The sequence below is a fragment of the Lepidothrix coronata genome, unplaced genomic scaffold, assembly GCF_001604755.1.
Source record: "Lepidothrix coronata isolate B3197 unplaced genomic scaffold, Lepidothrix_coronata-1.0 Scaffold209, whole genome shotgun sequence".
NCBI classification, from domain to species: Eukaryota; Metazoa; Chordata; class Aves; order Passeriformes; family Pipridae; genus Lepidothrix; species Lepidothrix coronata.
The window spans coordinates 568555-586403 of record NW_016690389.1 but is presented as its reverse complement, the minus strand read 5'-3'; the positions used below and the strand labels follow the sequence as shown (position 1 = coordinate 586403).

The 17849-nt window shown below is 39.4% G+C and overlaps 1 protein-coding gene across 1 annotated transcript; it reads left to right on the top strand.

Moving 5' to 3' along the window:
• The first annotated feature begins 545 nt into the window (after positions 1–545).
• On the top strand, positions 546–11765 carry ATP6V1G3 (ATPase H+ transporting V1 subunit G3). Its single transcript, XM_017832876.1, has 3 exons — positions 546–724; positions 8054–8154; positions 11343–11765. The coding sequence occupies exons 1-3, from the start codon at positions 643–645 to the stop codon at positions 11514–11516; spliced, it is 357 nt and encodes a 118-aa protein (XP_017688365.1). The 5' UTR covers positions 546–642; the 3' UTR covers positions 11517–11765.
• The last annotated feature ends 6084 nt before the right edge of the window (positions 11766–17849 follow it).

Genomic DNA, 17849 nt, shown 5'->3' with positions numbered 1-17849 from the left:
ACTCATCTCCATCGTGGTAGATTACAAGGCAGAGTGTACCTCAACCATCACTGCTTTTTTAAATTTTAGTCATAATAAATTCTTTTCTATTGAAGATTTTTTTAAGCGAAAACCCTAACGTATAGTGTTAAGAAGTAACACCAAAGAGAAGTCTACAAGCAGATCATGGTGTTCAACCAAAATTAATTGTTGACTGAGTCTGATTCTTCACATTGGGGGAAAGTTTAATTAAAAGAAAAATCCAATAAACAATTTTTTTCTCCTCAGTTCCTCTGACAAGATCAACTATACTCTACTTCAGCAAGAAGAGATTAAAAAAGAAAAAAAATCCCCATTAAAATACAAGCTAATTGAAATGTTCCTTTTTTTTTTTCCTCCAGTGTGTTAATTGGACACTTCAACATCTCTGTGACCCTGAAGAGGAGAGAACATTCCTTTCAGCCTTGCTGCTGTGTTTTTCCAATTGCACTAACAGGCCTTTTTGCCCAGCAGCAATCCAGGCAGAGCCAGCTGGTTTGGTGCAATCTGGAAGCTTGTTGTAATAAGAAGCAGAACAAAAAACACAAGGAAGAGCCTGGCAGCTGCATAAAACTCCCTCCCAGCTCTGTTCTCCACAGAAGTTCACCAGCCTCAGCAATCAGCATGACCAGCCAGTCTCAGGGAATCCAGCAGCTTTTGCAGGCAGAAAAACGTGCCAAGGACAAACTGGAGGAAGCCAAAAAAAGTAAGTAGCTGGCCTGGTTTTACTGTACTTCTCAAGTGCAAGCTCTTCAGAATTACAGTAGATCACAGAAAAACATTATTTCATCTGTATCCATGCATTAACGCTGTGCCTTGACTGCAACCAGGCATTTAACCAGACCTGAACATTCAGAGTTTGCTTAAAATTCTCTGTTTGTGTGTGTATGCACATGTACCTTATTATGTTAAAAAGGTTTTCTTTTTTATATTTGTCCTGTCAGCCAGATTTATTCTTGCTTTATCTAAATGCCAATAATGTCATTACTGCCTTCCCTAGCTATTTAAACTAGAATTCTTCATGCTTCTGGCTTCCAGCTCTGAAGGACCAGACTCCAAACACTATTTTTCTCCATAAGTCCTATTAAAATGTTCCTCTTTACTTGCAAAATCTAGTAACTTGTCTCCTAATCTCAGCTGGACTTCAAAAAATTATATGAAAACAAAAGAGAGACTTCAGCACTATGATAGTAATCAGTAAAATCACAAGCACTCTCAGTACTGTACTAGATCATTTATAGAAGTTTTATTACATGGTGCAAGTAATTATTCTCCTGAGTGTAGGCACCAACCACTTGAGTCACTGACCTGCATTACCACTGAAACACTGATACTGTTTCATGGAGTTACCCTGCTTTGGAAACCAGCAGCAGGAAACAAGACTGTGCTGCAGAACTCAACTAAAATGCATGACGATGTCATGTGGGGCAAGAGTGTGATAAAAGAATATATTTTGTTTTCCAGGGAGAAATGGAAGCCAAACAGAAATAATTTCTGTAGTTTCTGTATCCCTTCTACACATGAATCAGCATTGCTGTGTGTTCATTAACTGTTAGTGTGACATCTCAATTTGTACAGCAGCACACAAAAAAACATGTAGAAAGGCAAGTCCCCTTCCCTGAGCACCCAACCACTGCCTGTGCCTTGCAGAAGCAATAGAGAGAGAAAAAAAAATTCATCTTCATAAAACAGAACTCTCCCAAATGCAAGCCTGAAAGCAAAGGATAATGAAGTGATTTAATCCTTACATAGGCAAAACAGGTGCGCTGGGAGGGGTGTGTTTTCCCTTCTTATGTAAGGCAGAGGAAACACACTGTACCCTAAAGCAAGAAAGCATATGACCTGGAAAGACACAGCCCCAGTGGAGTGAGGGGGAGTTTGGCCTGAACACAGACTGCCTTTAACTATGATAGCTTGAAGTTGATTACCCCTTACTTTTGGTTTGAGGTTTTTTTGTTGCTTTAATTTCATTTGGTTTTGTTTTTAAAACTGGATGAGTCAGTTTAGCTTTTTCTAAAACAGACAGTTAAAAAAGAGGCTTCAAACCTTAAGGAACTTCAAAAATGAAAATTATCATTATAACATAAAAGTAATGACTGAAGATGAATGTCTTGCAGAATCCAGACACAGTTGCAGGTACATTTACTCTACTCTGTAAAAGACACGCTCCCTTGTTATCATCTCAGCCTTACTTGGAGTGCTTGTGATAACCACAGGGTTTCTTACAGATAAAGTATCTTCAAGATCCCTCTGAGTCAGAAACTTCAATTAAAGCACTACCTACGCTTACCTCAACACTAATACAGTGGTAGGAGTTAATAACCAGCTACAGAAAAACAGCTATTTAAAATTTTTCTATCAGTAAAAATGTTTAGAGTGAAAATAATTCATCAGTATGACTTTCTTCTCTATTCCTTTTAAGGCCATACTTTTCTTGCATTTACAAAAATTATTAAGAAAAATAACAGATTCAATAAACAAATTTAAATGTAAGAAAACAGATCAATAACTGCGAGGGAGGAACAGGCTGCCCAGAGAGCCTGTGGAGTCTCCAATCTCAGAGATGTTCAAAACCTGCTAGATATGGTCCCAGTCAAGCTGCCCTTGCTCCAAGCAGGGCTTTGGAGCATACCCTGTAGATTCCTTCCAGCCTCAGCAGCTCCATATGATCCCATGAAAAACTTCAGGAATTTCCAAAAGATTTTATTCCTGGGTATAGCAGATCAAGGGCAAACAGTTTCAATAAATCCACCCTGCATTTTGTGCCAAACCAAGCATTATAGCTAAACTAGCAGAATAATTATACCTAGACAATCATTGCATTCAACATTACAAGAGGTTTGCAGTGAAGATACAAAATAAAATTAAAAAGTCCTATGTTGTCATAATTTCAGTATTTTCATAACAATGTCACTACACCACCTTAGATATCTAACAATACCACCATAATTTAAATCCTATGGGACAAGGACAAAAGGGATTCTTTTAGAGGCAAATCTGGCTATGCCAAATTGGAATTACTTCAACAGTCTCTCCCTTAGAGTGATTCTGCAGTTAGATCAAATTGCAGAGTTTGTCTCTAAGAATGAAAGCTAAGATGAAAGGAAGTACATGAAATGCAACTGATATATCCAGTACAAGTGGTTAACCTGGGCACAGAGTTCGGTGAAACAAGGCAAGGACGTGCTGCTTCACCCCAGAAATTGCCAGCCCAGATCTACCCGGTACCAGTTCAGATCAGCAGCTTCTGCTCAGGGCCTGGGCTCAGCAGGTCTGGGCTGCAAGTGAAAGCAATGAACCCGTCCAGGCAGTGCCAATGCAGTCCTGTCCCTGCTAAACTGTACCTGTGACCTCCTTTGTCACCACAAACAGGCACTGCACAACACCCCTGTACCAATGAGTCTGGCTATCCTGTTTATACTGGAATGTCAGAAGAACGAATGGCAGGTTGCTCATGGGACACAACCAGGAAAAGGCATTTTCAAGGAAATGTGAATAGCAAAACTACCCTTCAGTGTTTACAGTTGATACATAACCGGATCAAAATGTAGTGTGAACACACATAATGTTGTATATAAACAGATAATAGGCCTGGTTTTTGCTGACATATGTGCAGTTGTTTGTAATTCAAACCCCACTTGAAATAACTGAAAAAACAGTAAGTAAAATTATATTGATAAACATGAAACAAAGCAAAAATAAAGCTAAAGCTCCTCTATACATGCTTTTTCATATTTCTAGCTCAATACCCTTTATCCTGGCTTGCAATATCTTTACTGTATCATTAGCCCATATCCCTTATACCTGACAAATTAATAATAGTTCAATTAATTAGTTAGTAAATGCACACGTGCAAGACTGCAACTATTAAATTGATTAAACACAAACCAACCCAGTCTGCAATTCTTTGGCCTTTAGAATGTGGCTCTGCTTTATCTATCATTTTTACTTAAAGCATAATTTGGATCCCAGAAATAACTGAGCATTGTCAGAGCCAAGACATCAATTCCCGAAAATCCTTTTGGTTAAAACAAAGGAAACAAATGTGTCATGAAGACTGGGCTTAGCAACGTTTGTTTTCCTATAGATTTTTATGGCTTGGCTTGAATTTCTCTTGCCTAATAAAATGAAAACTGAGATGAAAGATTTCAGGAAATCAGATTAAAACCAAATGTTAATCAAAATAAGATATAATAAGCAGAATTATATCCATGGCACTCTCTTGGATAATATCCAAGACCTATTTTATCTACTGAAAAAAACCCTATATATACTGATCAGCTGCTTCTATTGTATTTTATTAAAAGTACAAAAGTCTTCACAAAATGAGCATCCCCAAATCCCAATTTGCAGACAATTTAGCACTCTTGAAGACAACTGAAGCTGTTCTATTTTAAGAAAATATGATTAATATTTCACAACTTCTTCAAATGATTTGATTTCTATGCAGAAATTCAGCTAGAAGCCTAGATAGTATGTTTGAAAACAAAAAAGCCAATTTTAGCATTGCAGTTTTTGGAAAGTAAGATAACTTAGTGTTTTGAACAAATTAGAATGCAACATTTTTGCCTCCTACTGTCTTTTTCTTGCAAGATCTAAAAAACCCCAATAATCTAAAATACACCAGTTCTTTTGGATCTAACCAGAGCTAGGTATTTCATTACCATCACAGAAACACCTAGAAAGAAGAACACAGCCTTTCTCCATGCTGATAATACCTTCCCACATTAGGCAAGAAAATCTAACACAGGGCTGGCTTTTACAGCAAGTTAAGATTTGGCCAATTTTACATGATGCCTAAAAATTTATAGGCTGTCAGCTACCATAATCATGGGCAAGAGTGGACAAGGAAACCAAGCATAGCACAGCTGCTTTGCTGCTCCCTGTCTTCAAGGACAGAAGGAGGTACAGAGGGAGAGTAGCAAACCAGAGGGGCAGGGCCCCCACAGCACACCCTTTGAGGCAAAATCTCTTCAAACTTGGAGCTTTATGTACCTCACCTGTATGACCATAGAGGTTGGTTTGTCCATCTTCCTGTATTTCTTGTCCTCTTTTTGCATGATCTTGGCTGAATTTCAATGCTTTGCCACCCTTCAGTGGGTAAGGGTTGATTTCAGCTTGGCTGTGCTCTGCACAGAACCCAAGGCAGCAGATCAGTAAGGCTTTGAAAAGGCAGTCCCGTACTGCACAACTAAGGTAGCAGACAAGTGGTTAACAACAGACTGATTAATTAATTTTGGTTTGTCTCTAGTGGAACAGCAGGTTAAGCTCTAGTTTCTGCTTAACTTAATCAGGTGCAGCATATGCACTGTCGCATATGTTGGCAGTTGCCGATTCTGTCCACAACGTTGTTGAACTAGCAGTAATTTACTCACAGCTTTTCCACTTAATTAAATAGGAAGCAGCAGGTTCCTGCTGTGCCAATCCTAAAGGCATCATGGTAAAATGAAATGGCTGTTGCTCCACAGTGACACCCTATGTATTGTGCTTACTCCAGTGCACTGTCAAGAACTGACACGTAGGTATATATACTTTTTGGTTCACTACCTACATTGTCAGAGGCAAGTGAACTGCTGTTTTACAGTAAATCTCTTTCCATTTTGTGCATTTTAAAAGGATATATTTATCTATCTGGTGGCCAAATATGCAACATATTTACTACAGATGGCCCCCCAGATGGAATTTGAAATTAAAATCCCACTGATTTTGAAATAATTTAATTTGATATAGAGATCCAGTTCCTCAGCTGGTGAAATTGGCAGAGCTTCATCATAGTCTCTTCCCCCCGAATGCTAGCTCCAGAGAATCACCCCCCGGCTCCACTCCTAGAGGAAAACTCTACAAAAGGCTGATCAGCTCCAAATTTGGAGAGGAGAATAAGGGAAACTTCAAAATATAGACCTAAACCTGGTTCCAAATTTTGTTGTCCAGACTGATGTCAGGCTCTTACACAAATCTGTCTGTTCACCCAACACTTCACACAGTGAGTGGCAGAAGATGGTGGAATCAGCCTTTATCCAACACATACAAATTCTGGGAAAATACCCACTAAGTTTTAAACTGTCTCTCTCCCCTTCATGCATAGGCACAGTGGCTCAACAGCAGAAGGACTCTGAGAAATATAATTTACTACACAAGAGAGCCCTGCACTCATGAACTGAGAGTCAATAAAGCTATCTCGTTCCTCAGTAGTTTGCTCCTTCCTGTAAAAAGCCTGTATACAGCCACACACCCAAGGGTCCACAATAAGCATGGCCACAAAAGCAAACAGTCCAGGAATCAAGACTTGAAAAGGTAATTCACATTTCAGGCATCTCTCCACTTCTACTCACCCATCTGCAGGTGATGACTTTGGAAGAAGCCATCAACTTGGGCAAGTAGTTTCCTGCTGGATCAGGCATTTTACCCAGGCTTTTGCTGAGTCTCAAATGTATTAAAACCAACAGCCTTCCTCTCGAGCTTCCTCATTGTGCCATGCTCAGTGGAAGCAGGTTGCTATATGCCACACCTCATAAGGTTTTAGAAGCCCAGCTCAGGTGTAACCAATTCAGTATAATAGCCTAGAGAAAAAAATCAGAAATATTCATGGTCTTCTTCCTAGCCTAGGTGGAAAACATTCCTTAGGACTTCAGAAAAGGTACCTTTCACCTTCTATGCTTGAATTGGTTACAATAAGTAAATTAATTGATGTGTCACACATGAAATCAAGTTGCCTAGGATGCCCCTTTCATCCTTGTGATATCCTAATTTAAGCAACTAAGCAGTTTTTCAGACATCAAAGATATTTCTCCTGTTAAGAAAAGGGAGCAAGCTTATTCCCCCCACTCCTAAAATTGTAGCCATACAGAAAGAGACTCCAAAAATCAGCGTCAGCACAGGTGTTTCAAGTATAACATATCAACATTCAATGCAAGAGGTTTACAGTCCCATCAGTCAGAAAATGACTTTTTCCTCACAAAGTAGTATAGCAGAATCCATGCAACTTTACCAACTTTATACAAAACAGGCAGACAGAGAAGTCCATAGGGGTTTTTATGACATTTTCACCAGCTCCTTCATGTAAAACCTTAAACATCACATTCCCATCAAACCTTTTATCCTTTCCATAACATACTTGCTAGACCCAGGAACTACCTTATGCCCAGTCCTGCAGTGACTTATGTGCACTTGATTTGACAAATCCATAGTGTTTTACCTAAAACAAAGTAACTATTCTCAGCAAACAAAATTAAGTATGTAAACACACCGGGTCAGGAGGAAGGCTCTTGTTTCCACTACACCCTAAAATGTCACCTTAAAAAGATCACCTTCTTCTTTAAAATGAAAAGGAAAAAAAAAAGTTTTTTTGAATCGCTTTCATATTTTCTGTGCACTGGTAGAGGATACCATTGACTTCCTCTTAATCACTCACCTCTGCATTGGACAAAGGTTAGGTAGGAAAAAGGTGCGGGAAGAAAAGGACAAAGCCTGAAGGTTGCAACTCAGATTGGTAATGGTTAAGATGTATCTTGAAGTATTCTGGAAATTTGCCAGCTCCAAGCAGAATCCAGTTGGTGTGGGATGAAGGGATGCTGGCAACCAATCAATACAGCAAATCTTACAGAATAACGTCTTTTCCCATCAGTGACAACTAAAATCTGTTATCTGGCTGCTACTATTGCTGATAAAGAAAAGATAGATATTTATTTAAACACCAAGCTGTGATTAAAAAAAATGCATTTGTGTTACGAGAAAATGTGTAGTTGCAAAAAGACTTCTGTTGTTAGCAAACCCACAAACTTTTCATTTGATGTGTGCTTCTGCACTGGAAGTTGGTCTCAGAAGATGGGTCCTTGCATGACTGGCTGTCAATCAAAAAGTACTTTACATAAATCACTTTGGCTGTTCTGACCACTCTTGTGTAAATAAAGCTGATGGACAAAGTTTTCAGAAAAGTCAACATTTTATTATGCCATCTAAAATCCCCTGTTTTAGAGAAATTCATCTTTTGGGATGCAGTGATAGCATGAAATAAATCGGTTTCTTCCCCCACTAGGAAAGGGGAAAAGGCTGAAGCAGGCCAAGGAAGAAGCCACAGCCGAGATAGACCACTACAGGTTACAGAGGGAGAAGGAATTTAGGAGCAAGCAAACAAATGTAAGTAAGAAACATGCATATGTCCTCTTGTAGTGTCAATCTGCTCAATGGTAAACCAAATTGCTTCCAACAATATTACATGGATACTTCTGCAAATCAATGTGATCATACTTATTAAACACAGAGATATCACCCTATGGTGAGCATATGCCTAATTTTTACTTTTTCACAGGCTTTGAATGCATATGTAGAAGAAATTGTGGACTCTTACCACTAAAATTGTCCAGGTTCCATATTTGGTTCATGCTCGTACTTTGAAGACATATCTTCCTTAAGGAAAAATACCTTTGGGTGCTCTTTCTGTAACTGCAGACCTCATTCCTGTCTTGAAACTGGAGGTTTCAGTAAGGTGGATGTCAGTAAAAGCAAAGGTTTAAAATGTTTCTTTCTATTTCTGTTCCACTTCAGCTGTTTGATACAAGACTGCATCTTTTATCAACTCAAATCACCAAAATTTTAGAGTTTTTCCACTATGTTTCTATAGTAGAAGTGGTCTGGCTGATATTTTGATATCTGAATTAAAGCCATTTAATACATTTATGGCACCTTGCATTTTTGTCTAGTATTTTCATGAAAGTTCACAAACCATTCTCTTTTTACCTGGTGACCTTCCTCTTATGTATTTGCTCTTGTTTTTTCCCCCAGCTTCTACCGTGCAAAGGCAGGGAAACTACTTGTGGAAACAAGTAGTTTGGCTTTTTTTTCCAACAAAAAAAGGCAAAGAGGTCGAATAAAAACTGCTTTACAAACCTGTCATAAACCATTTTCCAGCAGGGATCACAAGCCTTAGGAACATATATAGACACAAACCTCTAACATACACTGCCAGCACACACTGTCACACAAGCAGGCCAGGTAGAACTGTCTCATATGTACAATTTCAGATGTTTACTGACACTGAAATAAAGTAAAAACACCTCTAAAATTTGTTCACCTTTTCAGTCGAGCCAGACTTCTTGTTTTAGGTCTTAAATAGCAAAAGAGTACAGATGCTTTGCTGTGAGCTCAATTTTTTCATCACAAACAAAATTAAAGCTGCAGGGAAAGGCCACTATTTGTCGACCGAACATTTCACAGAAGCAGGACAGAAGACATATTGCTCCTCGAATGACAGCATGTTGTACAAGATCATCACCGTCCTCCTTCACGTTCCCTGACCCCATTATGTCGAACATTTATCTACCCAGACAAATGTCATCATTATTAACCTGTGTCTGGAAGGCACTCAGGAGATTCAGCAAAGCCAGTGCAGGGGGAGATCTGATGCCCAGTTCAGTTTACTTGCTTGGGCATTTGGACACAGGTATTTTTAATTCTTTGTCACAGTCTCATTTAATGCTATTCCTTCTCTTACTTTGTGTTGCTCATATCCAAACTGGGGTAAGTTTCCTCATACTGTGAGATGTTCCGCATCCATCGAGAATTAAAAAAAGCTACAGAAAATAACAAGTAACTTGAGGTTAGAATGACAATATGGATGACACTTTCTCAAAACATGCAAAATTTTTAGCCTGCATCTCAAACCAAGTTTGCTGGTGTTCATGGTGTTTGTACTCAGGGTCTGAGATCAGTGAACTCTGGAGATGTGCAGCCTAGCTCTGAATTTTGTGGCTTCCAAGTCAATGCAATATTTTAGCAACTTTGGAATGATGCTGGTATAAAACCTCTATAGGCAAAATAAGGGACAGACCCTCAAGGTCAGCAGGAATCATAAACTAAGCATTGTCTGCATTCTGAAAAGAAAAGGGTCTCCATATTCAGAAGCAGAAAAAAAGGGGGAAAACACATAGAAGAATAAGAATTTACTATCTCAAGTTACAATGTTAGCATGAGCTGAGAGAGCAGGTCTGCAGAGGCTCTTCTTAAAATTATAATACTTTTCTTGAGGTTTTTGAAAAGTATTTAGTAGCTGGATAACATGCAACCATCTGGGATCTCTACAAAGTTATTTTTCCCAGTGGAAAAAATCAGCTTCATAAATCTGGCCTAAGCTGTACAGCCTTTCCCATATGTGACCCTTGCAACTTGTCTAAAAGCTAAAACAAAATGTCAGCCAAAAATAGTTACTATAGAAAACTATAATCTTTTCCCAGTACTTACTATAATGTCTACAACTTACATTTCTTCCGAACTGAAGTATTTTACATGTGAGTTACAGACCAATGTCTTACTACACTGTCAGGTACTGATAAATGGAACTGCGAGGGTGAGCTGAGCAAAAGATCTTAACTCAGTTGCTTTCCTTCTTTTAAGCACTAGGTTGGGCTAAAACCACATGGAAAATAAAGCTAATGACCTTGTTTCTGGTCATCCTCTAGGTATCCCACTAATGTATCACAGGTTAGCTTCACCTGCTGGTCCACCCCAGAGAACCATGGCAGGAACAAGAATATGTTACTTATTCCCTTCTTATTCTGCCAGCACACAGAAAAGTCTCCTGCTTTCCCCTACGGAATTCTTTAGGTGAAAAACAATTTCTCTACTGGTATCTGAAGGACTTTTCCATAAGGGAAAAATTCAAGGGATGTTGGGGCAGTGGGGGAGGAGGGAGCAAAGTCACAGATTTGGAACGTGTGCATCTGTTTATAACATAACCTTGCTAAAATGTTCAGCGAGTCTAGAGTCAATTAAATTCTAAGCGAATGTCCTGATATTAACTGTGCCAGAAGCTGTCTGGTATTTCGCCAGATAAGAAAATGTAACATTAAAAGACCTTGTCTGAGGCCTGTTGAGGGTTATACATCACTAACTGCTGAAGACATTTCAAGTACTCTGAAACTGTAATTATGCATTGTCAGGAAGGCTTTCCCATGTTTTGCTCCCTAGCTGTGCTCATGTGCATTCTCAGTGAGGCCAAATGAAGCACACGGGTGATAGAACTCAGTTGACTAGTCATTAAAATAGAAAACAAATTAAAAAGAGCGATATAAAAGACAAAACATTACGATGTTGTTACCACACTGAGCTGGGAAACTTTCATTACATGGGGAGATTCCCATTGCTTGTGAGCATATGAAAGAGTTGCCTTTAATCCTGTTTTTGTGTGTACAGTTCAGCCTAGATCATACCGTTACTGTTAGGAAGCACTGTGACGTGTTTGTGTTATGCTTATGCTAGATGATGAAAAATAGTACAATAAACAGTCATATATAACCTTTTATTTTGCTCAGAAGCCTTCTGCTTTTCAGGTAATGGGCTCCCAAGGTAACCTCTCAGCTAAAATAGAAGAGCAAACAACAGAAACCATCCGAAACCTCACGAGCAGCTACCATAAGAACATGGAGAGCATGATGAAAAAGCTCTTGAGCACAATATGTGACATCAGCCCCGAAATTCACCCAAACTTCAGACATGCAGTTTAAGATGTGCTATGTTCATAAAAAGTGGCCTTCTTTCTTGATAAGCATAAATACTTCCTCATGTATTGTTTCTGTATGTGTGAGGGAAAAAAAAGCCAAAAGCACACAACTCACACGGGATTTTGATGTGACAGGAATTCTACAGGGTTTTGCAAGCATTTGTTGTAATATTGTTTCCTGTTGGTAGCTAAGCCCCTGTCATTTAGACTGGGGCAGGTCGACAACAGCAGAATAAATGATTATTTGACACCACCAGCTTTTCAGTGGGAGTCTTTATTCCTTTTCCTTTATAAAATGTTCTGTACTGGGATGTTGTATTTCATAAAGTCTATTTATCCCAATCTTTACTGTACTTCAAGTCACATGAAATAGAATATCACAAAAACTTAAAATAGAGCATTTCTGTTTTCCTTATGACACGTGGAGTGATCAGGTTATGGACCATAGAGGAACCCTTTAGATTTTGGTCAGAAAGGGACAAAACATTTTCAATCTTTCTATGCTAATTTAAAGCAAAATACAGTTGACTTGTACAAAATTTTGCTAAAAGTCATACTCAAAATATTGTCCTGTTGCTTAACTACACCACAAATTTTATATAGCTTTGTTAAGTGTGAAAAATGAGGTATAATAATTATTTATGAAACTGGTTCAGAGCAACGGGCAGACTAGCACATCCATCATTATACAGTTACCCTGAAAGCACAGAAATCCATGGGCTCAAACTCTACACCAGTTATGCTAAATGGTACCTGAATCCACAGGTTGTTTACAGAAATCACATCAGTTAGAGCTCATTTCTGTTATTCTAAGTCACCTTGAGCAATACTTCTCTCTGCAATGGCACAGGTTTTCCCTGGAATAAATTCTACTGAAGTTACAAAAATATAATATGATCTGTGCTTTCAAAGTGAAGCCCATTCAGTCTGATGGGAGGCACTGATGAAGTGGGGATCTGACACACACCTGGTACCATGAGCCCCTTTAATGCCTCTTCTCCACTACAAAATTATACTGAATTAGAAAAAAAGCTTGAGAAATTGCAGCAACTGGCAAACAATAGCCATGATTTTCAGTCCACATAGACACAGAGAAATCATTTCAATTTCACAGCAGCTAGTCATAGGCAATCTCCTGTTCCAGTGAGGTTTACACAGCTGACATGCTGTCATGTGTAAAATGACTGTAAAGCTGTAGTCAACCTAATGTCAACAAACATGACTCCTCAAGGCTGTGCCTGGATGCTACATAATCCCCAAACCCTGATTGTTACAGTCTCCTGTGCTTGATTATATTCTCTGAGGACCCAAGGATGCTGAGGAGTGGGAAAGAGACTAGAAATCCTATTGACATCAGCTGGGAGGCTCATTTATGTAAGGGCGCTTTGAATCAAGCTGTGATAGCCTTTGATTTGCGGAGGGGATGAAGGAACTCAAGTCCCAGGCTATGTGCAGGACCTAATGCAGGCACCCTCCTGTATAGCTTGGGGCACTCAGGGTTGCCTCATTGGCCAGGCACATGTGCCTCTGCTTTGGGTCACGGCTGCAGTCCCAGTGCGGAGCTCAGCTGTGAGATGCATTCTCTGTGAATCTAAGCATTCACCAAAGTGGACACCAACACCTGACAGGGTCTGACTGCAGTGCTCAGGACTGCTCCACTTTCCCTCTGGGCTACCCCAGCACACTTTTCTCCAGCTATAACTTCTAAACATACAGAAATGTTGCAGGTTCAGCTGCAGGACTATAGCAATGCGGGTTCCATCACCAGCTGCACAGGATAAAAACACACACCCCTGTACAGCAAGAGCAGAATAGCCACATCCTGGTGGGCAGCAAACTAGAGTGGCAGCTTTTCAGGAGGCAGCAACCCACGTTACATGAAATAATGCTTTCTCTTCCTCATTAATCTGCTTCTTTTTATGGCATTCCCCCTTTCCCACGTTCTTTCCAAAATCTGTCTTCAGCCACCAGTTTCTTTTCTTGCAAAGCTTCTGCCCTCCTTTCCAGGCTCTCTCTACATGTCTGGTCCTAACGGCCACACACACATCTCTTATTTTAGTATCTTCTTTCAAATACACTCTCCCATGAATACCCCTTCCTTGACAAAAACACGAGCACATGGTGGGGGACAGCAGAAGCCACACCAGTAGCAAGGATGAGCACTGTCTGGAGGGGATTGGGCAGCTTTGCCACTTCCCATGCAGCGACACTGCACTGCAGTCATGGCCATGACCTGCCTATAGCCCTGCTATCACCTGTGTACCTGAGATACACATGGAGTCAAGTACTCAAGCCTTCTGAACATGATTATGTTCTCCAGCTGCGGCTGGTTCATGGCTGTCTCTCATGAAGAAGGAGTGAATTTGATATTATTAGGTCTTTGATCTTGAGAGAGATAAATCTGAGAACTTTGAGCGCTCTGCGCATTTCCTCTCTTCTGCATTCATTCCTTCTTCTGGACAGGGAATGGGTGGTCATACCACCACTTTTAGCTGTACAGAGGTAAAGGTCAAATTAGATTTCGTATAACTTGGCAAGATACTAGGTTTTTCAAATGAAGAGTGTAAAGTATCAGCTACATCCATGGAATATTGAGGTGCCAAGAAAACGCATGCTGAATTTACAAGTGCACAAAATACCTTGTATGTGACAGTCATATACTCACAATAACAACAAATAATCATTCCATACAAAAGAAAAAGAAGAAGCGTGTTTAATTTCAAAATGTTTTTAAATGCATAAAAGAAAGGTAAAAATGTTCAGCAGTCACCTACCAGGGATGATTACAAATGCGCTGCCATCTTCCAGGAACATCCTTGGACTCCAGGGATCCTCCAGCCTTCGCAGTGCCCTGGCACTCTATTACCTAATATGCCCCAATGCAGTTGCCAAATAAAATGGCAACCTATCATATATCAAAACACAAACAGATTTTAAGAAATAGAAAGCCACATATAGTTAGCACTCATGCCTGTATAAATCCTTCTCTCATAATTGCCCCTGAAATCATGGTCTTGGCAAACACCTGAAGAGCTCCTGTAAAAGCTTCCATCTCTCCAGCCACGTTTTTCCCTTGGAAATGGTGGTTACCTGACCATGACACCACTTCAGACACAGGGATTTTCCCCATGTCATTGGGAGCCAACGCTGTAAGGAGTAACTAAATGTACATAATGACAGTGATTAGCACTTTGAGTATTTCAATTGGTAGCTTCTAATTGTGAATAAATAAGCAAGCAATAAAATAAGTGAAGCTGTTCCCATCAAAATCAACTGCAAAACTCCCACAGTGTGAAATATTAGGGTTGAAACAACAAACTTGAGAAGTTTCCTAGATCAGTCTAATTCTTCACTGACTTAAAGAGGGGCTTAACAAGGCTTTTGCTGTTTGGAAATTAAGACCTGTATTATACGATAAATTCAAAATCCACTGATTAAAGTCTCAAACAACAACTGGTGGAAAAGTTCATACCAGTAGAAAGTACAAGAACTGTTCTATACAACTCATGACATGGACTATGCTGAATTTCTCTGGCTGTTCTCCCTCAATGTTCTCTTTTGAATTATAACATATGAGGATGTAGTGATGTGGTTCCCATCCATGGGTGATGAGGGAAGATCTCTGAGCTCATGCCAGTAGGGTAGAATATCTTTCAAGTCCAAATAAAGTAAAATGAAACAGACACAAAGAATTAATACTACGTTCTATGTAGAAGGCTCTCTACCAAGTTTCCCATTAATTTCTGAAGAGTTTGGAAGCTGAGGTCTGGGAAATCAGAACCAGATGTTAATTTATTACATGGATTATGATATTAACTGAAATTTTTCCATATTAAAATATATTTGGAAGTTCATACAATCTGTAAAACATAAGTTGTTCTTGTAAATGATCATATGTAGGATATAAGTGTATGCATGAAATTTTTATGGAACAAAATATTTCAGTCCTTGAATTAAAAGGTTTTGTAGCTCCAAGACTGTGAGCAATGTCTCCCTGTGAGTTGGGACAGGATGACCTGCTGTTTTAGAGCTCAGGAGCCACCACAGGGCAGGTGAAAACAGACTGCTATGTCATACAATTACAGGAGATGTGTACCTGCAGATCCATACTTTCACACATAGTCTTGCCCAGAAGCATCCTTAACTACAGACAAAGCAGCAAAGACATCTGTGTATAAGGATACACTGAGCAGCCCTGCAGCAAGGGGCTGTGTCAAACTTTGGGTACAAATCTAGGCAGGGTGAGACATCAGACTGTCTGGGTATGAAATATAAAAACATTTTTAGGCTACTAAACAATACCTTCCAACATTTGCAGTGGCATTGGCTATTAGCTATATGGACAGGCAAGTTTTACTGTCATCAGTTTACATGTGAACAGTAACAACTCTCACAAAAGAAAGAATGAACCTTGCCCCCATGGTCCATTAATGGGAATCCATTATGTTTAACTGGAATTTCTCTGAACTGTATGCATCTTTCAACCATGAATTTTGTTTTTTCTCAAAATAATAGCATGCAGACTACCTAGACACAATTTTTCTTTAATCTCAGCCACAGGTCAGGATGTGTCTAGGATGTCCCCACCAAAAGACTAAGCCATGAGAATGGTATCTTTGTGGTATCTCATTGTCACCTTCTCCGTATCCTGGGGCAAAGAACATTACCCTCACTGTCCAACAACTCAGTGGGGAGCCAGGTGCTACTGCAAATAAACATAAGGGAAAGAAAGGATATCAGGCAAATATTCTGGGGTGACAGCAGCAATTCTAGTTCTCCTCCATCCCAGGAACCCCCCCACGGCCGTGTGTTAGGTAGGAAACTTGAGCATTACGAAAAGTTCTGCTTCATGTATACAATGCATATACTTCAAAGCAATTTCCTCCAGTTCATCATAGAAATAGAGGGACTGCCTGTTACACAATACACAAGTGTCATATATTCCTGCCAGCTTCCCAGTGGCCTGTCCTTCACAGATTTGATTATCTCGCATTTTATGGCAGCATAAGGCACTTCATACCCCGAGTCTTCCCTGAGGAATGTTAACGCTTGTTAGAAGTACATGACCCAACCAGTATTACTACAAAACACTTGGAAAATGTTACATTGGAGTACTATTAATAGACTCTATTGCACTTACAGGACATGACTGCATGTGGAAAATCTGATGACTTGCAAGCTTATTAATTTACTGAGATTCCTCATTGCTTTTATGAAAGATATGCCACAACTGAATTACCTGACCCTGGGTGATTCCTGAAAGTCCCTCTTGCCCCAGATATCTGATTTATTTCCAGGTACATGAAACTCCAATATGCTAACAAATTTCCATATCACTTTTGGAAATACAGGATTTTTGAGTAAAGCTGTGCTCCAAAACCAAGCTTTGCATAAAATATGCCAGAAAAATGACCTCAAAACTTGTTATTAAGTAGACTTTGTTTTAAGAAACACAGTATTTATAATTCAAACCAAATAGCATAAATATTAATATAAAACAGATCATCAATGTCAATATAACCTAATTCGTAAAACTTCCTCTATATATTTCATGTAAATATTTATTTTATAATTCTGTGGCATTGATTTATTGTAGAAAAGAGACAGCTAAAAATAGATATATAACATAAATGTAATCTAACCATGTATATGTCACTTCAGAAAATAAATCTAGCATTTTGTGTCAGTCTTCTTTCCTTTCAGACTTACTTGTGGGAAATGAGCAAACCCATTGCTGGCAGCGGGATGACTCATACCTGTGCTTAAAATTAAGTAAAGGTGAAGTGTGGTGGCAGCTCAGAGTGTAGAAGTGAGACCTACCAACAAAGACAGGCGTCCAGGGCATGGCGGGTGCTCAGAATTTCTCCTGCCATGAATTCTGATCCACGTCTCCTCTCTGAGGGTCGCTGCTCTCCACCTCACACTGCCACCACTGCTCTACCAGCACAGGAACATACACCCTTGACTCTTCAAAAACCTGCTTTATCAACCTGGCTCCCCAAACATGAAATAATTGTGCTTTATAACAGATTAACACTTCTTAACAACATATCTACTAATATCAGTTTCAAGGGAAAAAAAAGGTATTGTTTCCTATTAACACTTAACTGCTCTGTCTGCATATGCTATGGGAAATGTTTCTTATGGCACCGGCTGCCAAACCCATTCAGAGTATTTTCCCTAATGGCTTTTCCATTCAGCTCTGGAGTAAGCAAATTAACATTCAACACTTTGCTCTTTTTTTTTAACCATTTTTCTTCCATATCCTTTGGAGTCACCCATAAAGTGACATTGAGACAATAATTTACTCCAAGATGAAAAGTCTGCAGAATCTTCA